The 16590-nt window shown below is 40.0% G+C and overlaps 2 protein-coding genes and 2 long non-coding RNA genes across 19 annotated transcripts; 2 read left to right on the forward strand and 2 right to left on the reverse strand.

Annotated features, from left to right (window-relative positions):
• Nucleotides 1-270: 270 nt before the first annotated feature.
• Nucleotides 271-11632, forward strand: LOC126980248 (retinol dehydrogenase 13-like). Its single transcript, XM_050829928.1, has 8 exons — nucleotides 271-774; nucleotides 1221-1313; nucleotides 1516-1640; nucleotides 1780-1894; nucleotides 2229-2420; nucleotides 3291-3400; nucleotides 9867-9956; nucleotides 10984-11632. The coding sequence occupies exons 1-8, from the start codon at nucleotides 633-635 to the stop codon at nucleotides 11086-11088; spliced, it is 972 nt and encodes a 323-aa protein (XP_050685885.1). The 5' UTR covers nucleotides 271-632; the 3' UTR covers nucleotides 11089-11632.
• Nucleotides 3413-9229, reverse strand: LOC126980250 (uncharacterized). 16 transcript variants are annotated; one of them, XR_007733000.1, is made up of 7 exons: nucleotides 8770-9229; nucleotides 7702-7939; nucleotides 6712-7371; nucleotides 6218-6387; nucleotides 5708-6047; nucleotides 4550-4719; nucleotides 3413-3556 (listed from the first exon to the last, which is right to left on the reverse strand). It is a non-coding gene; the product is annotated as an uncharacterized LOC126980250 (long non-coding RNA). The 16 variants fall into 16 exon arrangements; XR_007733009.1 differs by lacking the exon at nucleotides 3413-3556 and having other exon boundaries at nucleotides 4426-4719; nucleotides 6712-6959; nucleotides 7280-7371; XR_007733005.1 differs by lacking the exon at nucleotides 3413-3556 and having other exon boundaries at nucleotides 4426-4719; nucleotides 6712-7119; nucleotides 7280-7371.
• Nucleotides 7455-9369, forward strand: LOC126980251 (uncharacterized). Its single transcript, XR_007733013.1, has 4 exons — nucleotides 7455-7569; nucleotides 7900-8059; nucleotides 8220-8729; nucleotides 9240-9369. It is a non-coding gene; the product is annotated as an uncharacterized LOC126980251 (long non-coding RNA).
• LOC126980247 (uncharacterized) lies at nucleotides 11561-15817 on the reverse strand. The gene is made up of 3 exons (XM_050829927.1): nucleotides 14489-15817; nucleotides 13546-13734; nucleotides 11561-12388 (listed from the first exon to the last, which is right to left on the reverse strand). The coding sequence occupies exons 1-3, from the start codon at nucleotides 15439-15441 to the stop codon at nucleotides 12190-12192; spliced, it is 1341 nt and encodes a 446-aa protein (XP_050685884.1). The 5' UTR covers nucleotides 15442-15817; the 3' UTR covers nucleotides 11561-12189.
• Between the last annotated feature and the right edge of the window lie 773 nt (nucleotides 15818-16590).

A 16590-nucleotide genomic window follows, 5' to 3' on the forward strand; every position in this document is an offset into this window, starting at 1 on the left:
AGAGGGAATGGATGCTGCTGCTGCTGGGACTGAGTGATGAAGCAAATGATAGAATTATAGAAGCCATGAAGAGTTTTCTGGAAAAGATGTGGTGTGCAAGAAATAGGGAGTTGGAAGATTTGTAATGAATGCTGCTTGTGTTGTTTTATTATTTACAGGGTGTGCCGATACGAAGGTCTGACTCTCCAACGGGTCACCTGTACAGCAAGAGCAAGAGCAAGCCGTATTTTTTGTTTTCCTTTTTGATGTTGTTCGGGGAGGAACGAGAGGAGGAGGACCTAAGAAGCGATACAAAGCGTTACAGGTCAAAAGAAGAAGAAGAAGAAGGGTCACGTCGTATGGCGCGCCGATCACAAAAAATGTCATGTCTTCGCGGATAAGAGGCTTGTCTCGGGGTGGCAACAGCATACTCAGCCCCAACACGTGATCCGCCAACAGCCAGGAGCAGACAGGAGGAAGCCGCCCCGACAGGATATCCGACCTACTGCCTCCCGCTGCTCCTGGGACTGCCACCACTGCTCCTGCGGCTACTACCACCACCACCACCACTACAGCTAGGGCCCAGAACTACTGCCACTACTACTACTGCTGAGGGCAAGGCAGCCACTACTTCTACTGCTACTGCCGTTGTCATGATGCTGTGGGTGGGCGTGGTGGTGGGCGTGGCCGTGGTGGTGGGCGTGGTGCGCCTGGTGTACCGCGGGGTGGGCGGCCGCTGCTCCTCCTCCCGGCGCCTGGACGGCAGGACGGTCATCGTGACGGGCGCCTCGGCAGGTGAGGCGGCCAGCAGCAGGGCTCCTCTGTCCACCGCTACTCCAGTTGAAACGCCAGAATTTTCCTCTTTACTACGCCCCCACACGTCATTGCGCTACACAGTCTAAGTATTTCTTATAGATCATACTGTGCTCAGCATTGACTCTCAGTACTGTTGGTCATGAATTACTTGCCTAGCTGCAATAATTTTTTTCATTCGTTATAATGGACTTGAGTTTATGGGGGCAAACCCCCCACAATAGTTGGATGGGTAAGAGGAGGGCAAAGTCCCCCCATAGTAGTTGCATGGGTAAAAGGGGGGCAAGCCCCCTTGATTTTGGGTTAGTTTTAATTTAATGTTATATTTAATGAATTTTGATACATATTTGCAACCCATTTGGTGGTGCACAGTGGCTGTGTACTACGGCAGTGACTGGCAAGTGTTAACACATCCCTCTCTGCACCAGGCATAGGGAAGGCAGCGGCTCTGGACTTTGCTCAGCGCGGGGCACGGGTCATCATGGCCTGCAGGAACCTGGAAAAGGCTGGGAAGGTGGCAGGTGAGCATGTGCTGGTCATTACAACCTCAGCATGTGTTACCTAAGGCAAGCTGGTATTGTTCTGTTTTGTTCTTCAGAACAGTTTTGTTCTTTGTCTGTGTTCCTGAATTTAGATTTACAACTTGAACACTGAGTTCGATTTCAGCATTTCCAGTTCATTTTGTCTGTCCTTAAATCAGCTGAGTAATCAATACTCCAACAGATGAGATTGTCAAGGCCTCCGGGAACAGCAGTGTGGAGGTGCGGCTGCTGGACACGTCAGACCTTGGCTCGGTCCGGAACTTTGCTCAAGGAGTCCTCAAGTCGGAAGAGTATTTGCATGTCCTGGTGAGCTGTGGTGACACTGTTGCCACTGTGGGCTTTCTGTTTTCTGTGATTTATTCTGATTTTTGTTTTTTGTTGCCCTTGAGCTTCCTCCTTTGCTGTATATAAAGTAATGATAATAATAAGATAAACTTCTTAACAGGTGAACAACGCAGGCATTGCTGGCAATTACTCGCGGGCAACCACCAAGGACGGCCTGGAGATCACCATGGCCACCAACTACTACGGACACTTCCTCCTCACCAACCTGCTTCTCGGTAAATGGAACGTCACCTGAAACCCCTTGACCTCCTTAACCCATCCACTGCGATTGGCACGGATTTTGCCTTCACTGGTAGCCTGGTAACATATACTCCAAGGTCATTCTCTGCCTCTGTGGTGGATAGTGGAGTGTTTCCTATGTGGTATTGGTGTGCTGGATATCCCCTCCCAAGGTGCAGGACTGTACATTTTTCTTCATTGAATTGTAGCAGCCACTTTTTGTTCCACTCCTGTAGCTTGGTGATGTCTTCTTGTAGGAAATCCACAGTCAAGGGGTTAAGTTAACAGACCTTAGAGTTCCTGGTCTCACTGAGGTCTCCATACTTTCAGGACTGTTGAAGAAGAGTGCGCCCAGCAGGATCATCAACGTCTCCTCGATAATGCACAAGTTCAACTCCAAGTTAGACCCGGAGGACCTGAACTTTGAGAAGATGTCCTACCACAGGCTATCGTCGTACAACCAGAGCAAGCTGTGCCAGATTCTCTTTACGCTGGAACTCACCGAAAAGCTCAAAGGAACCAGTGAGTTGTCGAACTGCCTTCACTTCACGTTAATTTATCTTTATCTGATGTGACGAGTTCTAACAGCAACCTCCAAACTTCATTTTCTTTCTTCTGTCCTCCTTTTTTTCTTTTCTTTTTTTTCTTGTTTTTCAGTTAGTTATATAATATTTTTTCTAGTTCATTTTCTTTCTTGTTCTTCCTTCCTTCCTCCTCTTCTTACTCTTCCTTTCCCTCCCTTCTACCTTGTCCTCCTCCTCGATCTGTTCATCATTGCCTTGCTTTCTCTTCCTTTTCCCTTTATCTCTCTATGTAATCCACAGCAAAAATTACCATACGCTACTGGCCTTGCACTGGTAACAATTGCATTAATTGGCTACCCATTAAGGCACGAATAGTCTACAAAATATGTCTTGACTTATCAAGCAATGCGACTTGGCAAACCTGGATATATGAGGAATTTACTACAGGATTTTCATTTGGACACTGCCATGCCACTCAGACACAGTGCAGAACAGTATAGACTCTATGAGCCCGGAGTCAACCTGGAATTGGGTTTCAGAGCATTTGAGAAGAGTACCCTGTGGTTCTATAATGAGTTACCCGGGGATGTTAAGAACAGTGGCAGTCTGGCAATCTTCAAGAAAGCACTGAAGACTCACTCATTCACTAAATCCTATGACTTTACAAACATGAGGATTGAGGACAACTTTCGATGCTGTTATAATGTTGGCGGACCTGTGGAGCACTGCTAGGGCGGTGGATTTGGGCCTGAAACCTCATCAACAGCAACGGCAACAGCAATTAAAATGGTGGGAAATATGTACAATCTCCATGTCCGCTGGTTGACGGGTAAGGAATACACTCCCTCATTTTTTATCCCTCTTGCAGATGTCACAGCCAACTCCCTCCACCCCGGCGCTGTGGCCACGGAAATCAACCTCAAGGCACGGAGCTTCACAACATACGTGGCTCATATCTTGTTCAAGCTGATGGGCAAGGTAACTGTCCTCTGTGTCTCTGTTAAACACCTCCTTCATGTCTCTGCCTAGGGTTGCAAAGGGTGGGAAAATATAAATCAACAGAGAATAACCTGGTTTTGTTGTATAGAAAGTCTAATCAGTAAGGAAGCATAGATGAATTTTCTGAGTCAAGACCTAGAGTTACTGTTTTGTTAGGTTAAGTTTAGGGTATCTTCAAATACAGGATAGCCAGCACCTTATGGTATAAATCAACAAAGAATAACCTCACTTTGTTGTATAGAAAGTCTCATTAGTAAGGAACCATATATGAATTTTCTGAGTCAAGACCAAGAGTTACTGTTTGGGGTTTTGTTAGATTATGTTAGGTTAAGTTTAGGGTATCTTCAAACACAAGATAGCCAACACCTTATGGTATAAATCAACAAAGAATGACCTCACTTTGTTGTACAGAAAGTCTTATTAGTAAGGAAGTATATATGAATTTTCTGAGTCAAGACCTAGAGTTACTGTTTGGGGTTTTGTTCGGTTATGTTAGGTTAAACTTAGGGTATCTTCAAACACATGATAGCCAACACCTTATGGTATAAATCAACAAAGAATGACCTCACTTTGTTGTACTGAAAGTCTCATTAGTAAGGAAGCATATATGCATTTTCTGAATCGAGACCTAGAGTTACTGTTTGGGGTTTTGTTAGGTCATGTTAGGTTAAGTTTAGGGTATCTTCAAACACATGATAGCCAGCACCTTATGGTATAAATCAACAAAGAATGACCTCACTTTGTTGTATAGAAAGTCTCATTAGTAAGGAAGCATAAATGAATTTTCTGAGTCAAGACCTAGAGCTACTGTTTGGGGTTTTCTTAGGTTATGTTAGGTTAAGTTTAGGGTATCTTCAAACACATGATAGCCAGCACCTTATGGTATAAATCAACAAAGAATGAACTCACTTTGTTGTATAGAAAGTCTCATTAGTAAGGAAGCATATATGAATTCTCTGAGTCAAGACCTAGAGTTACTGCTTGGGGTTTTGTTAGGTTAAGTTTACGGTATCTTCAAACACATGATAGCCAGCACCTTATGGTATAAATCAACAAAGAATGATCTCACTTTGTTGTATAGAAAGTTTCATTAGTAAGGAAGCATAAATGAATTTTCTGAGTCAAGACCTAGAGTTACTGTTTGGGGTTTTGTTAGGTTATGTTAGGTTAAGTTTAGGGTATCTTCAAACACATGATAGCCAGCACCTTATGGTATAAATCAACAAAGAATGACCTCACTTTGTTGTATAGAAAGTCTCATTAGTAAGGAAGCATATATGAATTTTCTGAGTCAAGACCTAGAGCTACTGTTTGGGGTTTTGTTAGGCTATGTTAGGTTAAGTTTAGGGTATCTTCAAACACATGATAGCCAACACCCTATGGTATAAATCAACAAAGAATGACCTCACTTTGTTGTACAGAAAGTTTCATTAGTAAGGAAGCATGTATGAATTTTCTGAGTCAAGACCTAGAGTTACTGTTTGGGGTTTTGTTAGGTTAAGTTTAGGGTATCTTCAAACACATGATAGCCAGCACCTTATGGTATAAATCAACAAAGAATGACCTCACTTTGTTGTATAGAAAGTTTCATTAGTAAGGAAGCATAAATGAATTTTCTGAGTCAAGACCTAGAGTTACTGTTTGGGGTTTTGTTAGGTTAAGTTTAGGGTATCTTCAAACACATGATAGCCAGCACTTTATGGTATAAATCAACAAAGAATGACCTCACTTTGTTGTATAGAAAGTCTCATTAGTAAGGAAGCATATATGAATTTTTTGAGTCAAGACCTAGAGTTAATGTTTAGGGTTTTGTTTGGTTAAGTTTAGGGTATCTTCAAACACATGATAACCAGCACCTTATGGTATAAATCAACAAAGAATGACCTCACTTTGTTGTACAGAAAGTTTCATTAGTAAGGAAGCAAATATGAATTTTCTGAGTCAAGACCTAGAGTTACTGTTTGGGATTTTGTTAGGTTATGTTAGGTTAAGTTTAGGGTATCTTCAAACACATGATAGCCAGCACCTTATGGTATAAATCAACAAAGAATGACCTCACTTTGTTGTATAGAAAGTCTCATTAGTAAGGAAGCATATATGAATTTTCTGAGTCAAGACCTAGAGTTACTGTTTGGGGTTTTGTTAGGTTATGTTAGGTTAAGTTTAGGATATCTTCAAACACATGATAGCCAGCACCTTATGGTATAAATCAACAAAGAATGACCTCACTTTGTTGTATAGACAGTCATTAGTAAGGAAGCATAAATGAATTTTCTGAGTCAAGACCTAGAGTTACTGTTTGGGGTTTTGTTAGGTTATGTTAGGTTAAGTTTAGGGTATCTTCAAACACATGATAGCCAGCACCTTATGGTATAAATCAACAAAGAATGACCTCACTTTGTTGTATAGAAAGTTTCATTAGTAAGGAAGCATAAATGAATTTTCTGAGTCAAGACCTAGAGTTACTGTTTGGGGTTTTGTTAGGTTATGTTAGGTTAAGTTTAGGGTATCTTCAAACACATGATAGCCAGCACCTTATGGTATAAATCAACAAAGAATGACCTCACTTTGTTGTATAGAAAGTCTCATTAGTAAGGAAGCATATATGAATTTTCTGAGTCAAGACCTAGAGTTACTGTTTGGGGTTTTGTTAGGTTATGTTAGGTTAAGTTTAGTGTATCTTCAAACACATGATAGCCAGCACCTTATGGTATAAATCAACAAAGAATGACCTCACTTTGTTGTATAGAAAGTCTCATTAGTAAGGAAGCATAAATGAATTTTCTGAGTCAAGACCTAGAGTTACTGTTTGGGGTTTTGTTAGGTTATGTTAGGTTAAGTTTAGGGTATCTTCAAACACATGATAGCCAGCACCTTATGGTATAAATCAACAAAGAATGACCTCACTTTGTTGTATAGAAAGTCTCATTAGTAAGGAAGCATATATGAATTTTCTGAGTCAAGACCTAGAGTTACTGTTTGGGGTTTTGTTATGTTAGGTTAAGTTTAGGTATCCTCAGACACATGATAGCCAGCACTTTATGGTATAAATCAACAAAGAATGAACTCACTTTGTTGTCTAGAAAGTCTCATTGGTAAGGAAGCATATATGAATTTTCTGAGTCAAGACCTAGAGTTACTGCTTGGGGTTTTGTTAGGGTAAGTTTAGGGTATCTCCAAACACATGATAGCCAGCACCTTATGGTATAAATCAACAAAGAATGACCTCACTTTGTTGTATAGAAAGTTTCATTAGTAAGGAAGCATATATGAATTTTCTGAGTCAAGACCTAGAGTTACTGTTTGGGGTTTTGTTAGGTTATGTTAGGTTAAGTTTAGGGTATCTTCAAACACATGATAGCCAGCACCTTATGGTATAAATCAACAAAGAATGACCTCACTTTGTTGTATAGAAAGTCTCATTAGTAAGGAAGCATATATGAATTTTCTGAGTCAAGACCTAGAGTTACTGTTTGGGGTTTTGTTAGGTTATGTTAGGTTAAGTTTAGGGTATCTTCAAACACATGATAGCCAGCACCTTATGGTATAAATCAACAAAGAATGACCTCACTTTGTTGTATAGAAAGTTTCATTAGTAAGGAAGCATATATGAATTTTCTGAGTCAAGACCTAGAGTTACTGTTTGGGGTTTTGTTATGTTAAGTTTAGGGTATCTTCAAACACATGATAGCCAGCACCTTATGGTATAAATCAACAAAGAATGACCTCACTTTGTTGTATAGAAAGTCTCATTAGTAAGGAAGCATATATGAATTTTCTGAGTCAAGACCTAGAGTTACTGTTTGGGGTTTTGTTAGGTTAAGTTTAGGGTATCTTCAAACACATGATAGCCAACACCTTATGGTATAAATCAACAAAGAATGACCTCACTTTGTTGTATAGAAAGTTTCATTAGTAAGGAAGCATAAATGAATTTTCTGAGTCAAGACCTAGAGTTACTGTTTGGGGTTTTGTTAGGTTAAGTTTAGGGTATCTTCAAACACATGATAGCCAGCACCTTATGGTATAAATCAACAAAGAATGACCTCACTTTGTTGTATAGAAAGTCTCATTAGTAAGGAAGCATATATGAATTTTCTGAGTCAAGACCTAGAGTTACTGTTTGGGGTTTTGTTAGGTTATGTTAGGTTAAGTTTAGGGTATCTTCAAACACATGATAGCCAGCACCTTATGGTATAAATCAACAAAGAATGACCTCACTTTGTTGTATAGAAAGTCTCATTAGTAAGGATGCATAAATGAATTTTCTGAGTCAAGACCTAGAGTTACTGTTTGGGGTTTTGTTAGGTTATGTTAGGTTAAGTTTAGGGTATCTTCAAACACATGATAGCCAGCACCTTATGGTATAAATCAACAAAGAATGACCTCACTTTGTTGTATAGAAAGTCTCATTAGTAAGGAAGCATATATGAATTTTCTGAGTCAAGACCTAGAGTTACTGTTTGGGGTTTTGTTAGGTTAAGTTTAGGGTATCTTCAAACACATGATAGCCAACACCTTATGGTATAAATCAACAAAGAATGACCTCACTTTGTTGTACTGAAAGTCTCATTAGTAAGGAAGCATATATGAATTTTCTGAGTCAAGACCTAGAGTTACTGTTTGGGGTTTTGTTAGGTTAAGTTTAGGGTATCTTCAAACACATGATAGCCAGCACCTTATGGTATAAATCAACAAAGAATGACCTCACTTTGTTGTACTGAAAGTCTCATTGGTAAGGAAGCATATATGCATTTTCTGAGTCAAGACCTTGAGTTACTGTTTGGGGTTTTGTTAGGTCATGATAGGTTAAGTTTAGGGTATCTTCAAACACATGATAGCCAGCACCTTATGGTATAAATCAACAAAGAATGACCTCACTTTGTTGTATAGAAAGTCTCATTAGTAAGGAAGCATATATGAATTTTCTGAGTCATGACCTAGAGTTACTGCTTGGGGTTTTGTTATGTTAAGTTTAGGATATCTTCAAACACATGATAGCCAGCACTTTATGGTATAAGTCAACAAAGAATGACCTCACTTTGTTGTATAGAAAGTCTCATTAGTAAGGAAGCATATATGAATTTTCTGAGTCAAGACCTAGAGTTACTGTTTGGGATTTTGTTAGGTTATGTTAGGTTAAGTTTAGGGTATCTTCAAACACATGATAGCCAGCACCTTATGGTATAAATCAACAAAGAATGACCTCACTTTGTTGTATAGAAAGTCTCATTAGTAAGGAAGCATATATGAATTTTCTGAGTCAAGACCTAGAGTTACTGTTTGGGGTTTTGTTAGGTTATGTTAGGTTAAGTTTAGTGTATCTTCAAACACATGATAGCCAGCACCTTATGGTATAAATCAACAAAGAATGACCTCACTTTGTTGTATAGAAAGTCTCATTAGTAAGGAAGCATATATGAATTTTCTGAGTCAAGACCTAGAGTTACTGTTTGGGGTTTTGTTAGGTTATGTTAGGTTAAGTTTAGGGTATCTTCAAACACATGATAGCCAACACCTTATGGTATAAATCAACAAAGAATGACCTCACTTTGTTGTATAGAAAGTCTCATTAGTAAGGAAGCATATATGAATTTTCTGAGTCAAGACCTAGAGTTACTGTTTGGGGTTTTGTTAGGTTATGTTAGGTTAAGTTTAGGGTATCTTCAAACACATGATAGCCAGCACCTTATGGTATAAATCAACAAAGAATGACCTCACTTTGTTGTATAGAAAGTTTCATTAGTAAGGAAGCATATATGAATTTTCTGAGTCAAAACCTAGAATTACTGTTTTTGGTTTTGTTAAGTTATGTTAGGTTAAGTTTAGGGTATCTTCAAACACATGATAGCCAGCACCTTATGGTATAAATCAACAAAGAATGACCTCACTTTGTTGTATAGAAAGTTTCATTAGTAAGGAAGCATAAATGAATTTTCTGAGTCAAGACCTATATATTTCTTTGCTAATTATAGGTCTTGACTCGGAAAATTCATATATGCTTCTTTACTAATGAGACTTTCTATACAACAATGTGAGGTCATTCTTTGTTGATTTATACCATAAAGTGCTGGCTATCCTGTGTATGAAGATACCCTAAACTTAACATAACCTGACAAAACGAAAACAAACACTATTGGTCTTGACTCAAAAAATTCATATATGCTTCCTCACTAATGAGACTTTCTATACAACAAAGTGAGGTCATTCTTACTTGATTCATACCATAAGGTTCTGGCTATCATGTATTTAAAGATACCCTAAACTTGCTAAACACCTTAATTTGTGTCATAAATAAATGCATCAAAAAGAAAAAAACTTCTCTGGGAAATTTAAAGTGCAGTGGAGATATGTTTTGTTAGTAAGTCCTCTCTCTTGTTCCTCTGTGTCCTTTTCCAAGCACCTCTATGTCCCTGCCTTCCGCTGATACACACTCCCTCTCCAGGACTGTGCCTTGGGAGCCCAGACACTCATCTACCTTGCTGTGGCTGAGGAAGTGGAGGGCGTCTCTGGGAAGTACTTCGTCGACTGCAAGGTGAAAGGAGTTCCAGTGTTTTAGAGTGTCTTTCTTTCTGCCTGTGTGTCTGTTTTCCTGTCTTATTGTGTCTGTCTTCCTGTCTAATTGTGTCTCTGCCTGCCTGTTTTATTTTGTTGTCTGCCTGTCTAGTTATGTCTATTTTTCTGTCTAAATGTGTCTGTAATTATGTCTATATTCCTGTGCAGTTACATCTGTCTTCCTCTAACTGTCTACCTCTGTATTATGTCTCTGTCTGTATCTAATTATGCCTGTGTACCTGTTTGCCCGTCTAATTGTCTGTTTGCCTCTAACTGTCTTATGTCTGTCTGTCTATCTAGTGTTACCCTTTCTTGTTACCAACTTTAAGTGGTTTGTGTTGTGTTAATATTTAATAATTTTAAAGCGCAAACTGCTGTCTCACGTCAGATCCGGTGTACCGTTGCCTGCGTTCTCCAGTTGATTGAAGTGGTTGAGACAACACAATAGCCTTTTAGTTAAGTGATGTGTGGCCGAGCGGTAGCCGTTATAAGTTCACTTTAGTTCTCTCTCTCAGGTTAATACAAATACCAAATGCATTTTAACTATATTAACAGTTGTACTACATAAGGTTTACAGTTTACGTGAGTGAGACGCACGAAATCAGAGACAGCCACACCGCTGCAGGGCACGGGGCGGCAGAGCACCGCTCGCCTGCCACCCGCCTTCTCTCTTCTCCGCGTTGTTCGCCCGTTTTATTTGCTTGTAGTTCGTCCGGAAGGGTGTGGGTTCCGGTTGATGACTGTTGATGAAAGTCATCATTTGCTGATCCTAGTGTCAGTTCATCACAGCTTCCCACGGCCAAAAGCACGACGTGTTGTTAGACATCCTGTTGTGCGACACCGACCGGGTGTTGCCACACGTACAGTCATACATACACATGTACATTATAATATACACATTACACTAGTTATGTTTGTGTATCTGTTTGCCTGTCTAATCATGTCTGTCTAGTCGCAACATATCAACAGGTTACCTTAACACACTCACATCAGCTTTCCCTTCACAGGAGGAGGCATGTTCCGAGCTGGCCCGGCACCGAGGGATGGCCAAGAAGCTGTGGGAGGCAAGCGAACTGGACGTGAAGCTTCAGGAAGAGGAGACCCACTACTAAAGGAAAAAGAAAACCCTCGCTAGACATCCACACACATCACATAGCCATTGAACGGATAGGAATAAAGGAGGAAAATGAAGATGCTGGAAAGGAATTGATGGGCTATTTGGCTTCAGAAACTCAGAATATGAATGAGCTTTGTTTGTATTTGTTATGGGAGGCAAGTGAGATGGATGTGAAGCTTCAAGACAAGGAGACCCACCACCTCAGAGCATAGTATTTACCAGTTTCTGACGCCTAACTATTGCCAAGAAACATCAGGATCTAACTCTTTTAACGATAACTATAAATGAGTTTCGTTATTTGGGCCCAGAAGACAGTTTTGGGGTAGGAAGTTGGGAAATATAAACGGCTGAGTGCGACAATCTAGCAACGTTGACCCGCTACTAAGAGAAAACAAATACCTCACAAGACATCTCCACACATATCCCATTACCATTGTTTGTACTTATTTCTGGAGGCAAGTGAGATGGATGTGAAGCTTCAGGAAGAGGAGACCCACTAAGCTACCAAGAGAAAACAAATCCCTCACAAGACATCTCCACACATATCCCATTACCATTGCTTGTATTTGTTTCTGGAGGCAAGTGAGATGGATGTGAAGCTTCAGGAAGAGGAGACCCACTAGGTTACCAAGAGAAAACAAATCCCTCACAAGACATCTGCTTGAACTGTTTATGACGTGGGGTGTTATGCAAATCAACTGTTGGATAGTTTTAATGTTTTTATTGTTGGAAAAATACCGTGTTTTCTTACTTGTTAAAATGTGTGGGCTTCCCGATTGCACCCACCCCTTAAGATGAAGTACCTGTGCCCCCTACCCCCCTGACATCCTTTGACCTAAGTTTACAGAGTGATATATACCCTCGACTCATGCCTTGAAGAACGTCGGGTATGAATATTGTAGACTGACATGTTACTTCATTTTTATTTTTTATATATATATTTTTTTTTACGGCAAAGGAAACCGCACAAGTGCAAAAAAAATAGAAAACAATGAGAAAAAAAAAGCCTGCCACCAATCACTGCTCCCACAAAAGAGTTAAGAGGAGTGGCCAAAAGAGAGATCAATTTAATTCAAAGCGTAACAAATCCCCCGACTCATGCCTTGAAGATGTGTCGGGTATATACATTGTAGACGATCTTCTTCGCGTCCTCAGGGTCGGTCCTGGCCACCCCCTCCAACCAGCGCTCCAGGATGAGTTTGCTCGGCAGGTGAAAGATCGCACTGAGCCATTTGTACAGCGTCGGACTCTCCAGGTATATCGCCAAGGCCAGCATCTTCTCTCGCACACTGAACCTGAGGGCCAAGAAAACGTGTTATGTCGTCAGGCTTGTAAGAGGTTGTTGGGTTTAGACGCAATATTATGTGTATTTTTATACCCTGTTTGTACTGTTTGTTACCTCATTCCACTGTTTCTCTTTAACCCACAGACGGCGGTAGTATTTGAAGAGTAGCTCCCCACAAAATGAATGGTCTATATACAGTCACTGCCGACATTAGGACCATAGCATAAATATAGTTACGCCGCATAAGAGGTGTAACTATCGTCCATATATAGATTATAATGCAATCTGTAAGTGTTATATTTCTTCCATACAAAACTGACTGAATTTTGGGCTGTCTTTATATAGTTCCACTGCCATCTAAGGGTTCAGAGGCTTGTAAAAATCTGTTGGGTTTAGACAAAATATTCCTAGTATTTTTATAACCTGTTGTATGAAGGGTTTGTTACTTCATTCCACTGTTCCTCCATAAAAGTTAAGCATATATACTCATTATCCATTTTAGCTTGTTGATATGATATAGAATTAGGATGCTTATTGGTATGCGGGTAGTCTAAAGTTAGGCAGTTATAATATACCTCATTTGGTTGTTAGCTAAAGCAGGGTCATTAGTAGCTTTATAAAGAAAAAAAAGTATGTGCAACTTAACTGTAGCTACATATATATCAATAAATTTCTGAGATTACTATCCTTTCATTAAAATCATAAGTGCGTTTTAGTTCAACATCCCCCAGTGGTGTTTTAACATCTTAGTGGGAAATAATCTTAAAGTGGATGAGTTATGTTCACCAATTCACATGCATCATCCAGTTAGTAATTATATGCATCTGGAAAACTACTTGTGAAATTTTATCCAATGCAAAAAAACAACAGTCGAAATAACGTGTATCATTCTTTCTTACTAATAGTCTTTAATATGATACAGCTTAATTTTAATGGGGTATAGATTTTTTTACTCATGGGTACAAAGGTATGGTGAGTATATATTGGCAAACAAACTAATCAGACAAAATATAACCTACTTTTTTAACTACTAACTTTCTTACCAATAGTCATGTTCATGTTGCACCACAATTTTAATGGAGTATAGATTTTTTTACTCATGGGTACAAAGGTATGGTGAGTATGAATAAGTGAACAAAACCTCCAGTCAGACAACGTATAACTTACTTGATGCCAGGCACGTTGGGGCAGCCAGACTTGAGCTGCAGCGCAAAGAACACGAGCTGGTCTTGGGTGAGGAAGTTTGCAGCACTGTAGACGAGGTCGGCCAACGTGGCAACCTGCGGCCTCTTCTTGAGTTCCTGCAGTGCCTGGTAGTACTTGTGTTTCAGGGACGCCACTTGCTGAAGGAGAGCCCTGCAGAGAACAGTTGATCCTTATGTTGTAGGATGAAGGCCAAGGAAAAAAAGACACAGGAAGACAATGATTAAGTTTAGATAGTAGTATTAGAAAGCAAAAATCATGAGTTTGAAGTTGCAATGGAAGAGAGCTCTGCAGAAAAACAGTTGATTCTTATGGTATAGGATGAACCCCCAGGAAAAAAAAGACATAGAAAGACAATGATTAAGTTTAGAGAGTAGTATTAGAAAGCAAAGATCATGAGTTTGAAGTTGCAATGGAAGAGAGCTCTGCAGAAAATCAGTTAATTCTTATGGTACGGAATGCATGCCAAGGAAAAAACATAGGAAACCAATGATAAGGTTCAGATTGCAAACATTAGAGAGCAATGACCATTTAGTGTTAGATCATGAGTTTGAAGCTGAAGTGGACTAGTTATATGAAAGGAAGGAAAGAAGGAAAAAAGGGAAGAAATAAATAAACTGAAAAGGAAAATATGGCAAAAGAGGAGACATGAAAAAATATAAAGGAGGGAAAGAGTAAAAAAAGGAAAAGTGTTTAGATGGAAAGTAAAAAAATAACAGAAAAATACAAGTTTAGGACACAGAAGTAAATAAAGGGAAAGCAGAAAACATAGGGACCATACAAATTTAGTTTCATCAATGCCTATATCAGCTTACATACAAATTTAGTTTCATCAATGCTATATCAGCTTACATACAAATTTCATATACAACACATACCACATTTACAAGACAACTCAAGTACTTACCTATCCATATGTTGCTTATCTTGCACCTCCCCCGATGAGCCAGATGACCTGTTACTTTCTTCACCAAGGATAGATTTAGCAGCCTCTTTGTCCTCCCCACTGTCGGTCTTGCCAGAGGACGAGGGTGTTATGTCCCTTGCTGCACTACCCACATCGTCGTTTATCTTGGGAATGACTAATGGGGTGACAGTTTTTCTCTCTCCTGTTGTCGTTATGATGTTGTAGATGAGATTTTCCTTGCCGTCAATCATCGTTGTGTCTCCAGAGTTGACAATTTGTACATGCGTTTGTCCGTTCTGCCCTAAGACTCCCTCCAGTGTATCACTTCCTTCGGTTTTCCCTCTTGGTGTGCCTTGGGGCATATCCTCTTTCGGGAGACTCTGTTCGCCATCCCCACACTCATCCAGGTCCTTAAAAATGTCTCGGTCAGCGCTCTCGTCACCCGACAGCGACTGCTTACCGAAGAACTCATTATAGCTGGAGAAAAAGTCCTCGAACGCATCCGGAAACTCGTACTTTAACCCTCGTCCGCGCCCTCTCCCCCTCCCTGAAAACCGTCGGAACACTTCACCGCCTTCCTCCTCATCCGACGTGTTGAAATCTGCCACATAGTCATCATGCAAGACCTTAGACCTCCTGTTTCGCTTAGGCTTCACTTCACTGTCTGTGTCCCCCTCGGCTAGGTCCTCGGTACTCTCAGACAAAAAGGAGGAGGTCTGTTGGGGATTTTCTCTCACTAAATGTTTTGACGGAGGTGTGTTTGCACTTGTTGATTTCCGCGGTCTTCCTCTTTTTCTCTTCACTAATATTGGTGTATCAGATAAAACACTTAACCGTGAACTTGGTGAACTGGAGGCTGCGTCGGTCTTGTTTCGTGTGTTCGCTGTGGTAAGTGTCTGTTCGGGTTGGGGTTGGGTTGTCTCGGTGTGATGTGCTTCCTCGGTTTCCTCCATTTTCTGGCCCTATTTATCCCTGGGCCTATACAATATTTCCTATCTCTCAGTATTTTCCTCAGCATCCGCAGACTTGGTTTCATTCATCACACCATCTTCAATAATTCCTTTCTTTATGTTTCCTTTCAAAGTACCTGGTGAATGATGACTCAGGTGCTTCAGAATACACTTAAAACACCTTTCCCTTCTTCTTCAGTGTTTTAGGGGGCTGCTTGGACCATTTACCAGGTTGCTTGTGACTGTCCTTGTTGTTAAGATATGTCTCTGGGGCAGGAGGGTCTTTGTACACTTGAGGCTTGGTTGAGGTCTGGTTTTAAGGGATTCTTTGATGTTCTTCTTGTTCTTCTTGGGGGTTTCTTGTTGGTTCCTCGTTTCTAGCTGTCAAAATTCGTCTGCTTATTTTTGGTCTTGGTCTTGGCATTGTTGTGATGAGCATGAACTTGTCCCTGATTTTACGAGGGATGCCTTTAGCTGTAGTGATTGATTGATTGATAGTTTATTATTACAAGTAAACAACAAAGGAGAAGGAAGGAACATTCATCCGTTTTAAAATGTTATTGTCTACGATTTGTATGCAGCATATCACCAAGAAATCTCTCACAGCAGCAATAGTCTTTCAACCTGTCTCCTCTAAACAGCTCCAGCACCAAATCCATGTTCAGTTCTTGCAACATCTCTATTTTGTTTGTTATAATTTCAATCTCCAACTGGTAGCTATATCACAAGCTCTACTGTTCCATTCTCTCCCATCCCACTCATACTTTACAAATATGAATCAACCAAATATGAAACTGAATGATACTGCTTCATTCACATTCTCGAATCATGTTTCTTTGATTGAGCGATTAAATAGTTGATTGATTGACTGTCTTTTGATACTGTTCTTCTATTACATGCTCTACTATTTCGTTCTCTCCCATATTCCAAATTTAACATACTTTCTTGCAAATACATGTTTCAGTTAAGTATGAAACTGAATGGAAGCCTATTGTTTCATTCACACTCTTTAACTGACTGAACTGTTGACTGGCTACCTGTTACATTTAAAAAGAAACAGCAAACAACATTTCTAATAGGTTATATGTTTCTTTGACTGACTATATAGTTGACTGATTAAGTGGCTAGCTAGGTTTTAAAAAGAAATTAGCT

The sequence above is a fragment of the Eriocheir sinensis genome, chromosome 44 (assembly GCF_024679095.1).
Source record: "Eriocheir sinensis breed Jianghai 21 chromosome 44, ASM2467909v1, whole genome shotgun sequence".
Classification (NCBI taxonomy): domain Eukaryota; kingdom Metazoa; phylum Arthropoda; class Malacostraca; order Decapoda; family Varunidae; genus Eriocheir; species Eriocheir sinensis.

Bases quoted from the DNA above. Each gene is read 5' to 3' on its own strand.
- LOC126980248 (XM_050829928.1), top strand. From the start codon at position 633: ATGATGCTGTGGGTGGGCGTGGTGGTGGGCGTGGCCGTGGTGGTGGGC. The intron at 1,895-2,228 runs GTAAATGGAACG...CCATACTTTCAG, and splicing joins CCTCACCAACCTGCTTCTCG to GACTGTTGAAGAAGAGTGCG. The intron at 2,421-3,290 runs GTGAGTTGTCGA...TCCCTCTTGCAG, and splicing joins CGAAAAGCTCAAAGGAACCA to ATGTCACAGCCAACTCCCTC.
- LOC126980247 (XM_050829927.1), bottom strand. From the start codon at position 15,441: ATGGAGGAAACCGAGGAAGCACATCACACCGAGACAACCCAACCCCAA. The intron at 13,735-14,488 runs GTAAGTACTTGA...TGTTCTCTGCAG, and splicing joins GATAAGCAACATATGGATAG to GGCTCTCCTTCAGCAAGTGG. The intron at 12,389-13,545 runs GTAAGTTATACG...CTTGGCCCTCAG, and splicing joins CCCAACGTGCCTGGCATCAA to GTTCAGTGTGCGAGAGAAGA.